The sequence below is a fragment of the Hippocampus comes genome, unplaced genomic scaffold (assembly GCF_001891065.2).
Source record: "Hippocampus comes isolate QL1 unplaced genomic scaffold, H_comes_QL1_v1.1 scaffold7, whole genome shotgun sequence".
Lineage (NCBI taxonomy): Eukaryota > Metazoa > Chordata > Actinopteri > Syngnathiformes > Syngnathidae > Hippocampus > Hippocampus comes.
Window position 1 is genome coordinate 2,113,541 of NW_017842060.1, and position 20,068 is coordinate 2,133,608.

The following is a 20,068-nucleotide window of genomic DNA, read 5'->3' on the forward strand; positions in this document are numbered from 1 at the left end:
GCTCGCAGTAGCGACCTAATAAAGTAAAACTACACTAAACGGACATTGTCAAGATCAAGCTAGTTACGCTGATTTGCTGACTTTCAAACCTCAGAGCAGGTTTGTCATGAAAATTATGTTGCTAAACTACAAATTGTCCAACTCTAAGGCATTTCGACAAAATGAAAGCTTTCATTGTAATCTGCCGATAATGAAGTCATGAGTCAGCCTACTGGATGTTTTTTTTTCATGAATGGAATACTCAGGACCACGTCAAGGGCTTTGTCTGGAGTTTCCAAATATGTCAGCCATTTGATCGACCCCCAGAATTGCCCGCATTTTTTCCGAATAAGCTTCTTAACACATAGCTTTTGTTTGACTTTTGGTGGATTCGTGTCAAGAATGACCCCTACAGTACAATGGTCCTTGACTTGGGAGTTTGATTAGTTCCTTGACCAAGCTCGTAACTCAATTCAGTTGAATATTAATCCAATGCCATTAATGTGTTCTAGCCCCCCGCCCCCCTTTTGCTCACTACATAAAAGAACAAAATTGAGCAAGCGGCATCCAAGTTTGGGGTACTTGTATGTTAAGCTATCATTGCGTTCTATCCGAAAAAGGACTCATTCAAATGATCGTTTTCTTTATTTCTGGCAGGAAATGTGGCAAACTCCTTTGCCGTGGACCCCGTTTTGGGCACCGTCACAGTGGCCAAGGAGCTCAGTCGAAGTGGCAAGACCCGCTTCGAGCTCACTGTCAAGGCGACCGACCGCGGGGCCGCCCCGCTGTCCACCACCGCCGCCGTCTCCATCGCTGTCACTGTCTCGGACAATGCCGCCCCCAGGTTCTCGGAGAAGGTGTTCTCCGCCGACATCAGCGAGTCGGCCGCCCTCGGGAGCTTCGTGAGCTCGTTGGCGGCGGTCAGCCAATCGTCTGTTTTCTACCAAATCAAAAGCGGAAACACGGACAACGCCTTTGACATCAACCCCAACTCCGGTGTGGTGGTCACGCAGAAAGAGCTGGACTACGAGGTGGCCCCGCAGTACAAGCTCGTCGTCCAAGGCACCAACATGGCCGGGCTCGCCAGTAACGCAACCCTGGTGATTCATCTGAAGGATGAAAATGACAACGCCCCCATTTTCCTCCAGCGGGAGTTTGAAGGTGTGGTCAGCGAGTCGGCTGCCATCAACAGCGTTGTCCTCACCCGAGAAAACGCGCCATTTGTCATCCGGGCCTCGGATGCTGACAGCGACCGCAACGCCATGCTGGTTTATCAGATCGTGGAACCCTTTGCCCTCAATTACTTTGCTGTCGACTCTAGCACCGGAGCCGTCAGGATCACAACCACCTTAGATCATGAGCAAAGGAGTGTTTACCGCTTTACGGTGCAGGTCCACGATCTTGGCGTGCCGCGTCTGTTTGCAGAGATGGCGGCCAACGTGACGATCAAGGTCATTGACGTCAACGACTGTCCGCCGGTTTTCAGCCAGGATGTCTATGAGGCAACTGTGGTGCTGCCGACATACAGGGGCGTGGAGGTTGTCAAAGTTAACGCCACCGACTTGGACTCCAGACCCAACGCCAGGCTTCTGTTTTCCATCTCTGAGGGCAACATCGGCGACAAGTTTAAAATGGACGCAAACACCGGGGTGATCTTCATTCAGAACGTCACCCAGCTGAGAAGCAGGTACGAGCTGAAAGTCAGGGTTTCGGATGGAAGATTTGCCAACGTCGCCGCCGTCAAGATCCACTTGAAGGAGAACAAAGCGAGCAAGGTGAAGTTCACCAGAGAGTCCTACAGAGCTTCTGTCCCGGAGAACTTGTCCGAGAGGAGGACGCTGGAAGTCATTGCTGCTGTCGGTAACCATGTAAACGAGCCTCTGTTCTACAAAATCTTAAATCCTGACAAACGCTTTGAAATCGGGAGGACATCCGGGGTGGTTTCGACCACCGGAATAGCGTTTGATCGTGAAAAGGAGGACACGTTTGATGTCGTCGTGGAGGTCACGAAGGAGGACCCATCTGAAGACACTGCCCACGTTGTTTTGACGGTGGCGGTGGAGGACGTCAATGACAACGCGCCTGTCTTTGTGAACCTCCCCTATCGCGCCCTGGTCCAGATGGATGCAGAGGAAGGCCAAGTGGTCCGGCAGGTCACGGCAGTGGACAAGGACCGTGGTCGCAATGCAGAAATCCGTTACGAGCTGAAGGAGTCTCATGAGCATTTTGACATCAACCCCTCTGGAGAAATCACCATCAAGAAGACGCTCGAGAAAGAATCGCTTGACATGGACTTTGTCGTGATTGTTGTGGCGATGGATGGCGGCGATGCAGTACTGTCGTCAGAAGTGGAAGTCCCAATTACAGTGGTGAACCAAGCCGTCCCCATTTTTGAGAAACCCTTTTACAACATAGAAATCCCTGAAAATATCCAGGTGCACACGCCCGTTCTCCACGTGCAGGCCAGTGACTCCGAGGGACCTCGTATTGTATACACCATCTCTGAGGGGGACCCCTTCAAGCAGTTCTCCATTGACTTCAACACGGGGGTCCTTCACGTGGCTCAGCCCCTGGACTTTGAGACGCACCCAGCATATAAATTGAACATCCGGGCTACCGACTCATTGACTGGGGCGCACTCAGATGTATTCGTGGACATCATCCTGGAAGACATCAATGACAACTCCCCAGTGTTTCTGTCAAAGTCCTACTACGCCACGATCTCGGAGGCGTCTGTTATCGGTACATCTGTCCTGCAAGTGGAGGCCAAAGATTTCGACACAGGCCACAATCAGGAAATCTTCTACCAGTTGGTGGAGGAGAAGGGGAAGAGCTCGAATTACTTTGCCATTGACCGCGACACGGGTCTCATCTCGACGGCGCGAGTGCTCGATCACGAGGACGCCCCGCAGCACCATCTCAGGGTCCGCGCAGTGGACGGAGGGGTCCCTGCCCTCTTCGGTGACGTCCTGGTGACAGTGGACATCACAGACCTGAATGACAACGCGCCAATGTTCGCTGAGCCGGCCTACAAGGCAGCCATCAGCGAGTTGGCTTCCCGCGGGCACTTTGTCACCCAAGTCCAAGCCTCGGACGCCGACAGCTCGGACTCAGACAAGCTCGAGTTCGCTATTGTCTCTGGGAACGACGACCAAAGTTTTGCCATCGATAAGCAGACCGGAGCTATCGTTATTTCGAACCACCGTCTCCCACAAATGCAGCCGCTCTACCACCTCAACGTGTCTGTGTCGGACGGCGTGTATCGGAGCTCAGCCCTCGTGGACGTCACTGTCATTGGTGCCAACTTCCACAACCCTGCATTCTCTCAGGTGGAATATGCTGTCGAGCTGGTGGAAAACTCCCCTGCCGGTACCATGGTAGCTGAAGCCAAAGCCACAGATGACGACGACGGCATATATGGGCAAATCACATATCGCATCGTCAACGACGTAGCCAAGGACAAGTTCACGGTCAATGAAAATGGTGATGTCTTCACCTTGGAGAGCCTGGATCGAGACAGCAGCATCGAGAAGGTCATTCCTATCTCTCTAGAGGCCAAAGACGGCGGTGGCAAGGTGGGCTTTTGTACGGTAAACGTGGTCCTCACTGACGTCAATGACAACGCGCCGCAGTTTAGGGCTGCCGAGTACAAAGTCACTATCGCCTCAGATGCCCCGCGGGGTACATCAGTGGTGAAGATCGCCGCCTCTGATGTGGACGAGGGAACCAACGCCGATGTCGAGTACTCAATCGAAGCAGATGTCGAGAATGTGGCAGAGAACTTTGAAATTCACCGCACATCTGGGGTCATCTTAACGAGAGAGAGTCTCATTGGTCTCGAGGGTGAGCTCTATGCCTTTTTCGTCCGGGCGAAGGACACCGGAAACCCGCCGAAGCATTCGGTCGTGCAGGTATACATCCGGATAGTAACGCCTGAGACTCCCATCCCCAAGTTCGCCGAGCCTCATTACCGCTACACAGTGGCTGAAGACCTACCAATCGGCACGGAGATAGATGTGCTCCCGGCTGAGAGCGAGCAGCAACTTACTTACACCCTCGTGAACGGCAACACTCCAGAAAGCAATGAGAATGAGGTCTTCATCGTGGACGGAGACACCGGCGCCCTGAAACTCCAGAAGAGCCTGGACCACGAGACCACCAAGTGGTACCAGCTCACCTTGCGGGCACAAGCTCAGCGAGATGACTTTGACATCGTCGCGTCCGTCAGCATCAACATTCAAGTGAAAGATCTCAACGACAATGAGCCGGTCTTTGAGTCTGACCCTTACCAGGCAGTGGTGGTGGAAAACCTCCCAGGCGGGGCGCAGGTGGTTCAAGTCAAAGCCACTGACCTGGACTCAGGCACCAATGGCCTCGTTCTGTACAGCTTGGACGCCAAACTCAACTCACAGGACATCGTCGAGCTCTTTGCCATCAACGCCGAAACCGGCTGGTTGACCACCCTAAAGGAGCTGGACCGCGAAAAGCGCAACGAGTACACCATCGCCGTCATCGCCACTGATCAGGGCGACAAAGTCCAGCACGCAACGGGCACGCGAGTGGAGGTGACGGTGGCCGATGTCAACGACAACCCACCCCGCTTCACGGCGGAAGTTTACAAGGGAACCGTCAGCGAGGACGACCCGCCGCCCAGCGGCGTCATTGCCATCCTGAGTACCACCGACGAAGACTCGGAGGACATCAACAGACAAGTCAACTACTTCATTACAGGTGAGTTACTGATCGGTTTCGCTGTGGCTATCCGCTAATGCTAATGGGATTTCATGTGAGTAGACTGCGAGGTGGTGTCAGATATTTAAGGCATGCCGGTGTGTCGATTGTAACACCTGACACTCGCTTTTCCTGCCCCATGGTGTTGAAAACCATTGTCAACATTTGACTACTAAACATCACACAAGAATTGTTGTTGGGGTTGTCTGCTTCAGCTAAAGCGGCGATTGCCTTTGATTTCTTCTATTGCTCATTGAAAAATGTCTCCATCTTTAATTATTCATGTAGCTCATAAGCAAAAGTGCATCGTATTTTCATCCAACAGCGGGAGATCCGCTGGGGCAGTTTGCCATTGAGCACATTCAGAATGAGTGGAAAGTGTCCGTCAGGAAGCCTCTGGACCGCGAGACAACGGACTATTATCTTCTCAACGTCACGGCCAGCGACGGCATCTTTACAACCAAAGCCGTGGTGGAAGTCAAAGTGCTGGACGCCAATGACAACAGCCCCGTGTGTGAAAAGGTAAGGCAACTTTAACACAAAATCCCGTCACGCTGTCGTCCAGTCTGACAGTCTTTCATTTGGCGTCCCCCTCAAGTCCCTCTACAGCGAAAGCGTTCCGGAGAACTCGCCAGCCAGCAGACTCATCCTGCAAGTCTCGGCCACCGACGCCGATATCCGATCAAACGCGCAAATCTCCTACGAGCTCAACGGGCCTGGTTCGGAGCTCTTCTTCATTGACTCCGAGACGGGTAGGTCTACTTTATGACAATATGTAATTAGCTCCAGAGCAGCAGGTGGCAAATGGTTTTCCTTTTCGGGGGGTGGGGGGGGCTTCAAAATGCTGAGACTCAGTCAGCTTTGGAAAGTTCAAGAAAATTAGCCCCACTGACACCAGTTTCACCAATCAACCTCAAAATGTCTATCATAATGGGACAACACAAAAGGTCTCAGGCACTCAGGTTTGAAATTGGACAGGTAGTCTGCCATTTTGGTTTCAAGTAACAATTCAATGAAAAATGACCACTTTCTCCTTTCCGTTGCAGTGCACAGATTTTGTTCCCTTCCGCAGTCTCCGCGTGCTCAGATTTGACATTATTAAGTAAATGATGCCGATTTCAAAACTTCAGCATGACACTGAAAGTATGGTGGTCTGTGTTTGATCTTCTGGTTGTGCATCTGGTTATTATAACAATCCTCGTTTACTTGCTGTCCAGTCTACTTGTGAAATTTAAAAAAAAAAAAAAATGCTGATTGTTCCGTTTCATTATCGTTAAAAGTAAGCCTTTGAAATGTTGCCGACTCTGTCGTAACATCTACTTGACACTTTGATAGTATGAGTCGCGTACCGATCATTAGCTATCGTAATAACTCTCGTTTCCTTTCTGTCCAGTCTTCTCAGACCAAAACAAAAAAAAAACTGCTGATCGTTCTGATTTGGTCATGGCAACGTCAGCCTTTGAAATGTTGCCATTCTCGAAGTGAAAATATCGACGCGGCGCTTTGATAGCCTTGTGAAAAATTAGTAGTCTTTTGTGACTCATCCTTAGCTATTGTAACTAGCCTGGTCGATATTGCGGATTCCAAAAAGTGTCAACAAACAAAATTAACCAGACTGATGTCATAACACTGATGTAATTGTTGTTTCTATGCTTCTTTTGCTAACCTTGTCAGGCTGGAGCATAAAAGAAAAATCTAAACATTAGCTCAGTGTATGTTTACATTGATTTGTCACCATAAAAATGCTGTGATCTATTTTATTGAATTGAATTGAATACAACTTTATTGTCAAATGTGCTGTGCGTATGTGTATTGCTCGAACCGCAAAAGAATATTCTTTTAACTAACGGCCTCTTGTGATCTTTTTTTGCAAACTTCAATCTGTCGGGCATTAGGCCAAATGACCTGTCAATCAAAACACCTTTGTGCCCACTTATTTATTTGTTAGTTCATTTTGTGGTTTTTAAAATTGTATTTTTTTGCAACCAGTCAAGACTATTTCCCTTCAAGGCAACAATTGGGGATCGAGGCAGCAGTAAAATCCCAGGTTGCATACTTAGGGTGAATTTATGACTGTGATACCTGTTGCCTGCAAATAATGCCAACTGGCAGCATCCCTAAATCACACACTTTATCTGGCTCCTCTTTTGTGTGCGTGTATTCTTTTTTTTTTTTCCTCTTCAAAATGAAGTTAAAAGCATGAAAGCACATTTCGACTATAAGACATCAAGCCCCCTACATTTAGCTCTGCCGCCCAGGAGGGTCATCATAAAGTTGCCGTTAATGTATAAATCATAGCGTACGAGATGGAGAAAATCTGCTATAAGAGGCACTAATGTTCCCTTTTACTGTGTCAGCGCACTCTTTGGCATTGTGTACCCATCTGGCTTAATTACATGCTTTGGGTGCTTTTTGCATCGCAAGGTGCTGGAAAATGTACATAATTAGGTGGTGTTTTTTTTCTTTCTGAATTCATGCATATATTAGATGACCTTTGTCCATACAGCATGAATAACCGGACTAACTCTGGCTCAGTCTATTCAAGCTTTTTCACTAACTAAAGCTTACGAGATGCTAGCAATCCAAAATCGCTAAATTTTAACGTTTATCCCCTTTGATTGTATTTCAAAAAGTCATGAGTACATAATATTCATTATTGAGGACCTTTTTGATTTGTAAAACGTTTCTTTTTTTGAAGACCAAAAGTGCGTCCTTAACGTGTCCCGTTGTCACTTTCAGGTGAACTGAAGACACTGAAGCCCCTGGACCGCGAGGAGTGCGACGAGTACCGCTTCAAAGTGCGAGCGGTGGATGGCGCCGGGCGCTTCTGCGAGGCCAACGTGCACGTGTCCGTGCGTGACGTCAACGACAACGCACCCGAGTTCGCCGCCGACCCGTACGCCATCACCGTCTTCGAGAACACCGAGACGGGAACCTTCGTGGCTAAGCTGCAGGCCGACGACGCCGACAGCGGTGAGCGATTATTCTCTCTCTTCCCATTAGACTGTGAAAATGTCACATTATTGTCAAAGTTGGCGGTGTGTTGAGTATGTCTTTCGGGGGGGCTGCCAGGTCTAAATGGCGACGTGGTCTACTCGCTGCTGGATTCTGCCGACGGCTGGTTCGCCATCGACGAACTGAGCGGCATCATCAGCCTAGAACGACCGCTGGACCGCGAGGCGCGCGCCCTGTACGAGCTGGAGGCCCGCGCAGCCGAAACCCGCCCTGTGGGCGACGGGCCGCGTGCGGGTCTCTGTGCTGGACATCAACGACAACCCGCCCGTGTTCGAACGGCGAGAGTACGCCGCCGCCGTGCCCGAGGACGCGGCTGTGGGCGGACAAGTGCTCAGGGTCCAGGCCGCCAGCCGAGACGTGGAGGCCAGCGGGGAGATCGCATATAGCATCGTCAGCGGAAACGAGCACGGGGCATTCAGCGTGGATCCGAGCACGGGTATGGGACCAAACTAATTCTGGAGTTGTAGTCACACAATTTCACAGATTATTTTTTCTATGATTTACACCTCTGTTAGTTTTGCCTCCTATTTATTTTGGGTGTAATTCAACTGTCAGCCACTACATGGCGGCATGTTTGAAAACAAATAATTCCTACCGTTTAAAAGGAAATGTACTGTCCCATTTCAATGCAAATCTGGGGGGGAGGGGTACAAAATTGAGAGAACATGTAAAAATATTAAAACATATGTCTCTAGAGAAAAAAAATCTGGAAAAAATAATCCCAAATACTATGTGGTCTTTGAGGTTTACATGAACTCGTACGCGAGCTTCATTGAAGATTCTACATTGTCTCTGACCCAAATTCATACGTTCTGTTCATTCGCGACTCTAAATTGTGTGAAAATGGTCACGAGGCGTGAAGGGCTGCCGTGATTGACAGCTGATCGTCAAAAAATGTTATCCTGCGTTCCTCAGGCGACATCTTTGTGATCGCGCCGCTGGAATACGAGTTGTCTCACGAGTTCTACATCACTGTGGAGGCCACCGACGGGGGCTCGCCGCCCCTCAGCGACATGGCCACCGTCAACATCAACGTGACCGAAGTCAACGACAACGCGCCCGTCTTCAGCCAGCGCGTCTACGCCGCCGTCGTCGGCGAAGACGCCGAGCTGGGCAAGACTGTCTTGACGGTGAGACCAGCTTCAAAGAATGGACGCTTCCCGTTTCAAGGCTGTTTGACAGGAAATGATGCGATGTATAAATACAATCAATCCATTTAGACCAAAGCAGCGGATGCCGGATATGAACGCTGCGCTTTTGTTTTGATTCTCAGGTGATGGCCGAGGATGCAGACGGGCCGTCGTACAACCGCGTGCGCTACGCCGTCATGGACGGCAACGGCGGACCCCATACGAGGCGAGCTCAAAGTGGCCCGGCAGCTGGACCGGGAACAGGTGAATATGACACCAACTTGTCTTTGAAGTTAAGAAACTGCGTTCTCTGTTGTCCTTGATGTTTTGGAAATTGTACTCTCCCAAGGTTCTCTTTGATATATACAAAACCACGATACGTTGGCGTCGTCAGAGACTAGATTGTCTTTGATGTTGACAAAAACATGCTAGCATCTTGAAGACTATAGAGTGATTGTGTTTGTTGACTGAAATGCATAAAGTAATCTAAGGCACACGATTGTCTTTGATGTGTAGGAAATCTTTAATGTCTTTGATGTTGGATTTTGGAGGTGTATAATAACCAGATGGTCTTACGTCCTAAAAATTGTTGAGGAGTCTTTGTCTTTGATGTTTCGGAAATGCGTGTTAGTCATATCGACCCCATACGAGGCGAGCTCAAAGTGGCCCGGCAGCTGGACCGGGAACAGGTGAATATGACACCAACTTGTCTTTGAGGTTAAGAAACGGAGTTCTCTGTTGTCTTTGATGTTTTGGAAATTGTACTCTACCAAGGTTCTCTTTGCTATATACAAAACCACGATACATTGGCGTCGTCAGAGACTAGATTGTCTTTGATGTTGGCAAAAACATGCTAGCATCGTTGAAGACGATCGAGTGATTGTGTTTGTTTACTGAAATGTGTAAAGTAATCTAAGGCATGCGATTGTCTTTGATGTGTAGGAAATCTTTAATGTCTTTGATGTTGGATTTTGGAGGTGTATAATAACCAGATGGTCTTACGTCCTAAAAATTGTTGAGGAGTCTTTGTCTTTGATGTTTCGGAAATGCGTGTTCGTCATTTAAGACACTAAATTGTCTTTCATGTTTGTGAAAATTATTTCTTTGCTTACAAACCATTTACGTGAGGATCATTTTTCCATGATGGCTTTGATGTTGACAAAAAAGTATCTCACAATTACTGAAGAATTTACAATGTCTTTGAAGTTTAGAGAAGTATTTATGTTAGGCCCAATTTAGACATGAAAGTCTTTGATGTTTAGGAAAACATGCAAATCGCATATATTAGGGTCATTTGGACTAGCGTGTCCTTGATGTTAACGAAAACATATTTTGGGGTCTTTATAGATTCAAGATTTGTTTTTTATGTCTACAAACTGTTTTCTTTATTGCGTTGGCGAGATACGGCCTTTAAAATAAAATTACACTTTTTTTTTCCTTCACAAAAATATGGTTTGCGATTTTAATCCATGTTTTACTTCCCGCGCCTTTACAAAGAAAAAGCAGCATGAAAAAAATGCTGGACGCGTGCGTGTGCTTTTTCATGTTGGGCATTTCAATCAATGCATGACAACGCTGTTCTCCAGACGTCGGGCTACACGCTGACGGTGCTGGCCGTGGACAGCGGGACGCCGCCGCTGTCGGGCAGCGCCGTGGTCAACGTGGACATCTCCGACGTCAACGACAACCCACCGCTCTTCTCCCAGGCCAACTACAGTCTCATCATCCAGGTAAAATACTTGAAGCAGATGCGAACGCTGGAGGCGTGAAAGAAGGAAACAGCCGTGTCTTGAGATTGAGTTTAATTCGTTCCTTGACCATATTTGAGACTAAAAATACTTGTAGTTCAAATCTTCTGACCATTAAAAATGAATGGAAGTTATTAAACAGTTTCAGGGCTACAATTTTAATAATCGGTTGACCTGTTTGACGATTAATCGATGATTCTACGTTTTAATTGCTGGACGCGTGCGTGTGCTTTTGGCATTTCAATCAACGCATGACAACGCTGTTCTCCAGACCTCGGGCTACACGCTGACGGTGCTGGCCGTGGACAGCGGGACGCCGCCGCTGTCGGGCAGCGCCGTGGTCAACGTGGACATCTCCGACGTCAACGACAACCCACCGCTCTTCTCCCAGGCCAACTACAGTCTCATCATCCAGGTAAAATACTTGAAGCAGATGCGAACGCTGGAGGCGTGAAAGAAGGAAACAGCCGTGTCTTGAGATTGAGTTTAATTCGTTCCTTGACCATATTTGAGACTAAAAATACTTGTAGTTCAAATCCTCTGACCATAAAAATGAATGGAAGTTATTAAACAGTTTCAAGGCTACAATTTTAATAATCGATTGACCTGTTTGACGATTAATCGATGATTCTACGTTTTAATTTCCATCCATATGTTCAAAAACAGGATTTTTTTTCGAATTGACATTGCAGAAAATGCAAAACGTTTTTTTTTTTTTCAATAAATTGATTCCTGGTTTGGGTCCGTTACTATAATTAAATACAATTCAAAGCAATGAAACCGTTTTTGTCACACTTTCTGCTTATTGTGCTGCTCATTTTGGTGTATTCACCTCGGCCACCTGGGGGCAGTACAAGAAATACATACGTCGTCTCTCGGCTTCTCAGCGCAGCAGTAATACTCGTCCGTTTTTGCGGAGGATAAAGAATATATCCCTGTGATGCGACTCTGACCATAAAAATGAATGGAAGTTATTAAACAGTTTCAAGGCTACAATTTTAATAATCGATTGACCTGTTTGACGATTAATCGATGATTCTACGTTTTAATTTCCATCCATATGTTCAAAAACTGGATTTTTTTTCAAATTGACATTGCAGAAAATGTAAAACGTTTTTTTTTCAATAAATTGATTCCTGGTTTGGGTCCATTACATATATAATTAAATACAATTCAAAGCAACGAAACCGTTTTTGTCACACTTTCTGCTTATTGTGCTGCTCATTTTGGTGTATTCACCTCGGCCACCTGGGGGGGCAGTACAAGAAATACATTCGTCGTCTCTCGGCTTCTCAGTGCAGCAGAAATACTCGTCCGTTTTTGCGGAGGATAAAGAATATATCCCTGTGATGCGAGTGGACCATCACACATGGATTCACGTATTTTTACTGTTTTAGTTTGACAGTAGTCTTCAGCTGAGTGCGGCAATAAACAGCTGGTAGTCTCTCTCTGGAAGAATATTGACGAACTTTGTCTGCCAAGCTAGCGCTTCTTGTAACGTGAGGTGGGCTGAGTTCACCGCCTCCAAAACAGTGCTGGGAAATGGCCGGCTTGTGAAAGATGAATTGTGATAATGCGGGACTTGACTATATTTGCCACAATTCCCGGTTATCACGGTTGCATCACTTGATTCCCACCTCAAGGTGGCTCTCATCCGTTGTTGTCTCTGCCGCAGGAGAACCAAGCTCAGGGCACCAGCGTTCTCCAGCTCCTGGTGTCGGACCGTGACGCCTCCCACAACGGGCCGCCCTTTGCCTTCTCCATCGCCGGCGGCGATGCGGCCCACGCGTTCCATATTGACCCGCACGGAGCACTGCTCTTGGCGGGGCCTCTTAGCAAGAGAGCCAAGGAACACTACCTGCTTCAAGCTCAGGTCAGATTCGATTGATTCTGTCTTGCGCTGACTCATCCGTTCTCAGTCTGCGTCGACTTCTTGTTACTGTTTCTAGTTTTATTTTTTTGTTTTGGGGCTATGTAGCCTACAAGATGTTATAAAGTATGCACCTGAGACAAGTACAGTATAACAACACTAAGGTTGTGATGTCAAGAAAAAGGAGACAACTTAACAGAACAAAGGAATTGAACTGACTTGCGATGAGGAAAAATGTGACATGTAGCGAGCGATCAGTCGAACACGGAACGTCCATCTGTGATCAAGTTGCGAGCAGTAAAAGCGAGTGACTCGAGTGGGCTGGATTGTGTGCCAAAGGACAGAATGAGAAGATGGAATGATGAAACGGAGGTGTGATGTCTTTTCGGACGTTGCTGTTGAATCAGCAGTTTTCCTTCCAACTGTGTTGTTTGACCATCTGTGTGTGTATCATGCCAGGTTGTGATGTCAAGAAAAAGGGAGACAACCTAACAGAACAAAGGAATTGAACTGACTTGCTTGCGATGAGGAAGAATGTGACATGTAGCGAGCGATCAGTCGAACACGGAACGTCCATCTGTGATCAAGTTGCGAGCAGTAAAAGCGAGTGACTCGAGTGGGCTGGATTGTGTGCCAAAGGACAGAATGAGAAGATGGAATGATGAAACGGAGGTGTGATGTCTTTTCGGACGTTGCTGTTGAATCAGCAGTTTTCCTTCCAACTGTGTTGTTTGACCATCTGTGTGTGTATCATGCATACACGTATCAGGGTCTCATGGGGTCCAATGCTTCACGAATGCCACCAGTGCCCTCTGCTGGTTTTAGATAGTACAACAACAAACAAATTCGGGATTCCTGCTGATCTTGAACTCATTCAGTGCCAGCCAATTCTAGACCAAGTCTGAAAAGACGTTTAAAAACGTCTTTGGGAGTGAATGAGTCAAAAAGTCTTAAGAGACATTGAATGCGTCGTATAAAAGCACAATACAGGAGAATGTCAAGAAATGGACTCTGATCAATTTTATTCACCGTGATGTCCAGTGGTGCCTCAATGTACGGGTGGCCGGCATGTCAATCCAAAACCAAAAGCAGTCGACTTTGTTTCTGAATGCAACGTTTGGCTTCCAGGTGTCCGACAGCGGCAAGCCGGCGCTCACCTCCAGCGCCTTCATCAGCGTCCGCGTCATCGAGGAGAGCGTCTACCCGCCCGCCATCCTCCCGCTTGACATCTTCGTGTCCACCGCCGACGATGAGTACGCGGGCGGCGTCCTGGGCAAAATCCACGCCACCGACCAGGACGTCTACGACACGCTGACGTACAGCCTGGCCCCGTCCTCCGCTGCGGCTTCGGCGTCCTTCTCGGTGTCGGCGTCGGACGGGAAAGTGATCGCCCTGCGGCCGCTGGACCCCGGTCACTACCCGCTCAACGTGACGGTGACAGACGGGCGCTTCACGGCGGCCGCCGACGTCAACGTGCACGTGCGGCAGGCGGCCCGCCAGGCCCTGGACAACTCCATCGCCGTGCGCTTCGCCAGTATCGCCCCCGAGGAGTTCATCGGAGACTACTGGCGGAACTTCCAAAGGGCGCTGAGGAACATCGCCGGCGTGAGGAGAAACGACGTGCAGCTGGTCAGCCTGCAGCCATCTGAGCAGGGAGACCTCGATGTGCTGCTGGCGCTGGAAAGATCCGGAAGTCCCTACCAGTCGCAGGAGGTGAAATAGCTTTCATTCTGATCGAGTCATTTGATAAGACGGAAGAGGAGAAATGACTAAAATAAATTTTTACTTGTGCCTCTAAAATTTTAGGTTTGGGGCCTCTCTCCTCCTTATTAAAAAAAAAAAAAATTAGTCTGGAGCTCAGTTCTCAGTTTGACAAGTCAACTTTTATTTTATTTCGAATACATTTGTCATCTTTTCAACCTAAGAATTTTGCAGCGAAAACTCAGTTTTCTAGATTTTTTTTTTCAGGCATTTTTCCAAATAAAAATTCGGGGGAATATTTTTTCCCTATATTACAATAATATACTTTTTTTTTATCCTATAAGAGTCATATTTGGTGGGGGGGTTAGTGAGCATAAAAATATTTTTATTTCGATTAATTTATTATTTCATCAAATAAAATAATCTGACATGATTTTTTTTTTTTTTTTTTACAGTTTTTGGAATACTTTTTTTCTTACAGGATTGGGGAGGGTATAGATTTTATTTTGTGATTTTAGAGTCAATTTTTCTAAATAAAAGTATAATTTGAATTAATAAAATAATAAATAAAATTTTAAAAATTAAAATACAATTATACATCTTCTGATGAAATGTAAAAGAAAGATTCTTCATTTGACTATTAGAGTAAGATTTTTACTTTTTTTTTTGTTAAAAAAATTATTTTTGAAACAAGAAACCTTAATCCTGCCTTCCATCTTTTCACGCCTTGTCTTTTGTTCCCCAGGTGGTGTTCCGTAAGCTGAACTCATCAGCGGGCGTTATCGAGGAGATGACGGGGGTGCGTATTGTGCGCGTGGCTCAGAAGCTCTGCTCGGGCATGGACTGCCCGCTGCGCTTCTGCGATGAGGTGGTCTCGCTGGACAGGACGTCCATGTCCACCTACAGCACCGCACGCCTCAGCTTCGTCACGCCCAGACACCACAGACATGCCAGCTGCCAGTGTCAAGGTCACGCACACACACACACACACACACACGCGCGCGCACACAGAATGGAAAATGGCACAGACCACATGTATGACATCACCATTTGCCCTGGCGCCCTGCAGGTGGCAATTGTCCCGTGCTGAACAGCGTGTGTGACAACAGCCCTTGTCCGGAGGGCTTGGACTGTGCGGCCGACGCGCACAGAGACACCAAGTACACGTGTGTGTGTCCTCAAGGGACCACAAGCAAATGTACTGGTACGATAACACTCTCAAAATCCCAACCGGAAATCTTCGGAGAATAAAGTTTAGCTCTTGGCTCCCTAATTGTAACTCTAGCCCCTAATTCCCGCCCTTGTCATTCTGTTCAGATGGCCATTCGTTGACATTCAGCGGCAGTGGCTACGTGAAGTACCACCTGATGGAGAACGACAACAAGGAGCAGATGAAGCTGTCCATGCGCCTGCGCACCTTTTCTGGACACGCCACCGTCATGTTCGCCAAGGGCACCGACTACAGCATCCTCGAGGTGCGTTCGTGGCACCGCAGTTCGAAATCGAGAGGCACGCGCGGATGTCGGTGGCCATCTCACAGCTCAAAATGCCCGTCTAAAAATGGGCCGTTCGCATGGGGAACCATGGGAATGGGCTGGTGGGTTGGAAAAATAAAAGAAGTTATTTTCAGGCTGGGAGGGAAGCACGGAGCACTTTTCCACACATTCCACAATAGGACAGGCCAGACTCCATAGGGAACATGTTCGATTTCAGGAAAAGCTTTGAAGGATGTCACAATGCCACATGCACGTATGACACTGATGGACAATGTCTGCAAAATTATTGAGACACCTTCAGGAAGTTGCGGGAGGGGACACAATGGTGGCAGGTTTTTAATGAGTTCTTCAATGCAATCTCTTATTCTCTGGTTGGGGACTCTGATGTGCCACAATCCATCGGAAAACTTATTGTTTTAAGAAAAATCATGAAGATATTGCATTAGGTTCTGCATCAAGTCATGATTAACTTTGGGGCTAAAAAAAAAAAAAAAAATAGGCTTTTTTTTTCTCCTTTTTTTAAGTGCTCAATAAGTACAGTTGAGTTGATTACATTGTTATGAAAGCTTGCATGCCAGACTCCAGGCCGAAAAGGTTCAATTTAAGGAAAATCCTGAGACGATGTCACAATGCAAAATGTATGTTCTAAATGGAGTCAAGATTCATGCCAGGCAGTTAATTGGCACACTGTCGGCAAAAAAATTGGGACACTTGGCCACTTAGGAAGTGGAAAATTTTACCTAAGACCTCCTCTTGGTTTCTGTCCTACAGATCGTGAACGGTCGCCTGCAGTACAAGTTTGACTGCGGCAGCGGCCCCGGTCTGGTGTCGGTCCACAGCGCCACGGTGAACGACGGCGAGTGGCACTCGGTCTCCTTGGAGGTGGACGGCAACTATGCCAAGCTGGTGCTGGACCGCGTGCACGCCGCCTCGGGGACGGCGCCGGGCACCCTGCGCACTCTCAACCTGGACAACAGCGTCTACTTCGGCGGCCACGTCCGCCAGCACGCCGCCTCGGCCGCCCGCCTCGGACGCAACCTGCCCGTGGCCAATGGCTTCCGTGGCTGCATGGAGGCCATCGCGCTCAACGGCCAGGAGCTGCCTCTCAACACCAAGGCGCGCCGGGCGCACGCTGTCATGGAGGCCATCGAGGACGTGGCGCCGGGTTGCGCGCTCACCCCGCCAGAGAGTTGCTCCAGCAATCCCTGCAGCAACGGGGGCGTGTGCACCCCCAGGCCGAGTGGAGGTATGTCGAGCTAAACTCTCCCAATGACTTTTAAACAAAAAAAAAAAAAAAAGCACATTTTGTGAAATGGTATCCAGAACATGACAATGCTATGGACGACAGGGGCGACAGCTTTTATGCACCTTTTGTCTCACTGACATAAGGGAAATAAATGTTGATTTTCAGGAAAATCTTGACAAAATATTATTAATAGCGGGGGCTGGGGGGGGGGGCAGTCGACTAATTCGAACACAAAAATATGTTGACGCGATGTGTTGCCCCAAAGCTTCACTGGCACTGTGATGGCAGATAAACATTTAGTCTTTTATAGTCTATGAGCACCCTCTGTTGGTGGAAAGTTGATACTGCAGGCAAGCAATGAACCACAGTGACCAAATCTTTCCAAGCCAGGTAGCTGATTGGCTCACCTATCCATTATCTGAACCGCTTATCTTCACTTGGGACATCTGGCTGCTCAAGAAGTACAAATGAAATCAATCGAAGTTTTTTTTTGGGGGGGGGGGGGGGTGTTTCACCCATAAAAAAATAATAGTGCCTGGTAGGAAATTGTGCATACCAGCCTCCATTGGGACAACACAGAATTAAAGGAAATTCTGGAGAAGAAATTACAGGGAACAGGCAGATGATTTGGCACAGTGTTTGCAAAAGTATCGGAACCCCTGGTCATTCAGGAAATGAAACTTCCGTCGTTATCCGTGGCGGGCACTCTCCAAGCAGTACATCCAGTCACACTAATAGGAGTGTGTCGGGTTAATGTGCCGGTTATGCACACTCGACATTTTAAAGGGGTCGTAATCCTTCGTCAGCCGCTTGAATCATCCGATGCTTTCGCCATCGGCCTAATTAAACAAAAAGCGCACGCTAAGCAGCAGTGAACATTTGAGTGAATGAACGAGCTTAGCCCGAGGGGAGATCATCGGCGCGTTCAAAGAAGGGGAGAAAAAAAATGCTGATTGCGGTCTTCTCGGACTTCCTCAGGCTACTTCTGCAAGTGTCCCGCTTCTTTTATGGGCGCTCACTGCGAGATGGCCATCAGCCCATGCGCCTCCAACCCGTGTTTGTACGGGGGCACTTGCGTTCCCCGGGGGGACGACTTCTACTGCCAGTGCAGAGGACAGTACTCCGGACAAAGGTAAAAAAAAAAAAAAAACGTGTGATATCTGGAGCAGTATCATCTTTTGCTGCAGAATTCATATGTGTTACATTTGGACCGCAGGTGCCAGATGGGTCCCTTTTGCACGGACAACCCGTGTAAGAACAACGGCAAGTGTATCGACAGTCTGGACGGGCCGGTGTGCGAATGCGAAGCTGGTTTCCACGGAGACCGGTATGTAAAATATGACGTCCAAAAAATATCAGGACATAACTCTTTCTTAAAATTGGAAAAAAATTCATCAGATTTTAGCGCATTTTGTTTTTCACATTATTACAACATAAGACAAAGATAATCGCATTGAAATGCTTTCCCCCCTCAATTTGAGTTATTTCTTTAGTTTTTGTGAATGATAATAACCTTGCTAAGGCTCGATCCAAAAGGTCGCGAACCGCTGCAAGGGAATCTGTTCAATTCAAGGACGACTTTGTGACATTTTGCACATCGTCAGCATGCACTCGAAACAAATACAAGCGCGTGATGATGTTCAAATGCGGACTCAAAAGTTTTCCCGGCGCAGGTGCCTGAGCGATGTGGACGAGTGCTCGAGGAGCCCGTGCTCCAACGGCGGCCAGTGCCACAACACGTACGGCTCCTACAAGTGCAACTGCTCGCTGGGCTTCGCCGGTCCCACGTGCGAGCTCGCCGCCGACGTCCGCAATGACTTCGTATCCACCTCTTGGAACATCGGCCTGGAGGAGGTGGTGGGCATCGTGATCTTCGTCTCCAGCATCTTCATCCTGGTGCTCTTCTTCGTCATCCTGCGCAAAAAGGCGTGCCGCGCCAAGTCCAAGACGGAGGACGACGATAAGCGAGGCGGTTCCGGCGTGCCGCACTCCTTCCTCCAGAGGCCCTACTTCGACGCCAAGTTCAACAAGAACGTCTACTCGGACATCCCGCCGCAGGTGCCCGTGCGGCCCATCTCTTACACGCCCAGCATCCCCAGCGACTCGCGCAACAACCTGGACCGCAACTCCTTCGAGGGCTCAGCCATCCCGGAGCACCCCGAGTTCAGCACCTTCAACCCGGACGCCGTGCACGGCCACCGCAAGACGGTGGCCGTGTGCAGCGTGGCGCCCAATCTGCCGCCGCCGCCCCCCTCCAACTCCGTGTCGGACAGCGACTCCATCCAGAAGCCCAGCTGGGATTACGACTACGACGGTGAGTTTGGAGGCCACCGTTGTCATGCTGGATGCACACATGTATGGTTATGGAAACCCTTTTCTCATCTAAAAAGAACAACAGTTCGTACATAGATACATTTTATATCTCATATGTATGCCATAAACGTTATTTGTGTTTCTTAAATCTGTATTCGGAGGAGAAAATTTATGTTCCAGGAAAAGGAATGAAAATCAATCAATTTAATTTGTCAGTATCTTTTTGATTCGTGTTTCCGATTTAAAAATCAACAACAAACTCCAAAATTTGGGGCAAAACTTATTTATTTATTTACCGTATTTTCACAACCATTCGGCGCACCGTATTGTTGGGCGCAGTCTCACTAACGGGTGCTATTTTGGTATTTTACACATAGACAAAACGCACTGTATTATTGGGCGCAGTTTTACAGTGGTAAAACATACGCCAGCTAAAACATACGGCATGCGTTGCGTGCACGCACGCTAAAAACACGTTAGCTTGAAGCATACGGTAGCATGCTAAGACATACGGATACAGGCTAAAAACACGTTTTTAAAAAGGCAACGGAAGCAAAACTGAGTTCGGTTGCATTTTATTTAGCCAGCTTACAATGTACTCCCGTTTTTTGATCAATCAAAAAACGTGAGTACACAGTCGAACAAACGTGAGTACACAGTCGAATGGTGACTGTGGAGACGCTTCTGCCGGCTGCTCTTTGATCAACAATCCACCGCTCCAGTTGGTCTTCCAACGCGGGCCACCTCGCCTTCTGTCCACGGAAACTCAGCTTCGTCATTTTGACTTGGCGAAGCTCGTTCTCCTGCTTCCTCCATTTGCGAACCATGGATTCGTTGAC

The 20,068-nt window shown here is 48.1% G+C and overlaps 1 protein-coding gene across 1 annotated transcript in view; it reads left to right on the top strand.

The window, feature by feature from the left end:
* fat1a (FAT atypical cadherin 1a) overlaps positions 1-20,068 on the top strand; it is a 62,953-nt gene that overhangs the window by 36,494 nt on the left and 6,391 nt on the right. Inside the window, 19 exon segments of the mRNA XM_019861726.1 lie at positions 637-4,710; positions 5,036-5,232; positions 5,309-5,462; positions 7,450-7,683; positions 7,783-7,930; positions 7,932-8,161; positions 8,641-8,855; positions 8,999-9,081; positions 9,487-9,544; positions 10,442-10,585; positions 12,279-12,476; positions 13,602-14,186; positions 14,920-15,142; positions 15,244-15,378; positions 15,492-15,649; positions 16,442-16,916; positions 17,895-18,048; positions 18,133-18,243; positions 18,590-19,317. Coding sequence (XP_019717285.1) covers positions 637-4,710; positions 5,036-5,232; positions 5,309-5,462; positions 7,450-7,683; positions 7,783-7,930; positions 7,932-8,161; positions 8,641-8,855; positions 8,999-9,081; positions 9,487-9,544; positions 10,442-10,585; positions 12,279-12,476; positions 13,602-14,186; positions 14,920-15,142; positions 15,244-15,378; positions 15,492-15,649; positions 16,442-16,916; positions 17,895-18,048; positions 18,133-18,243; positions 18,590-19,317 — 8,304 coding nt within the window.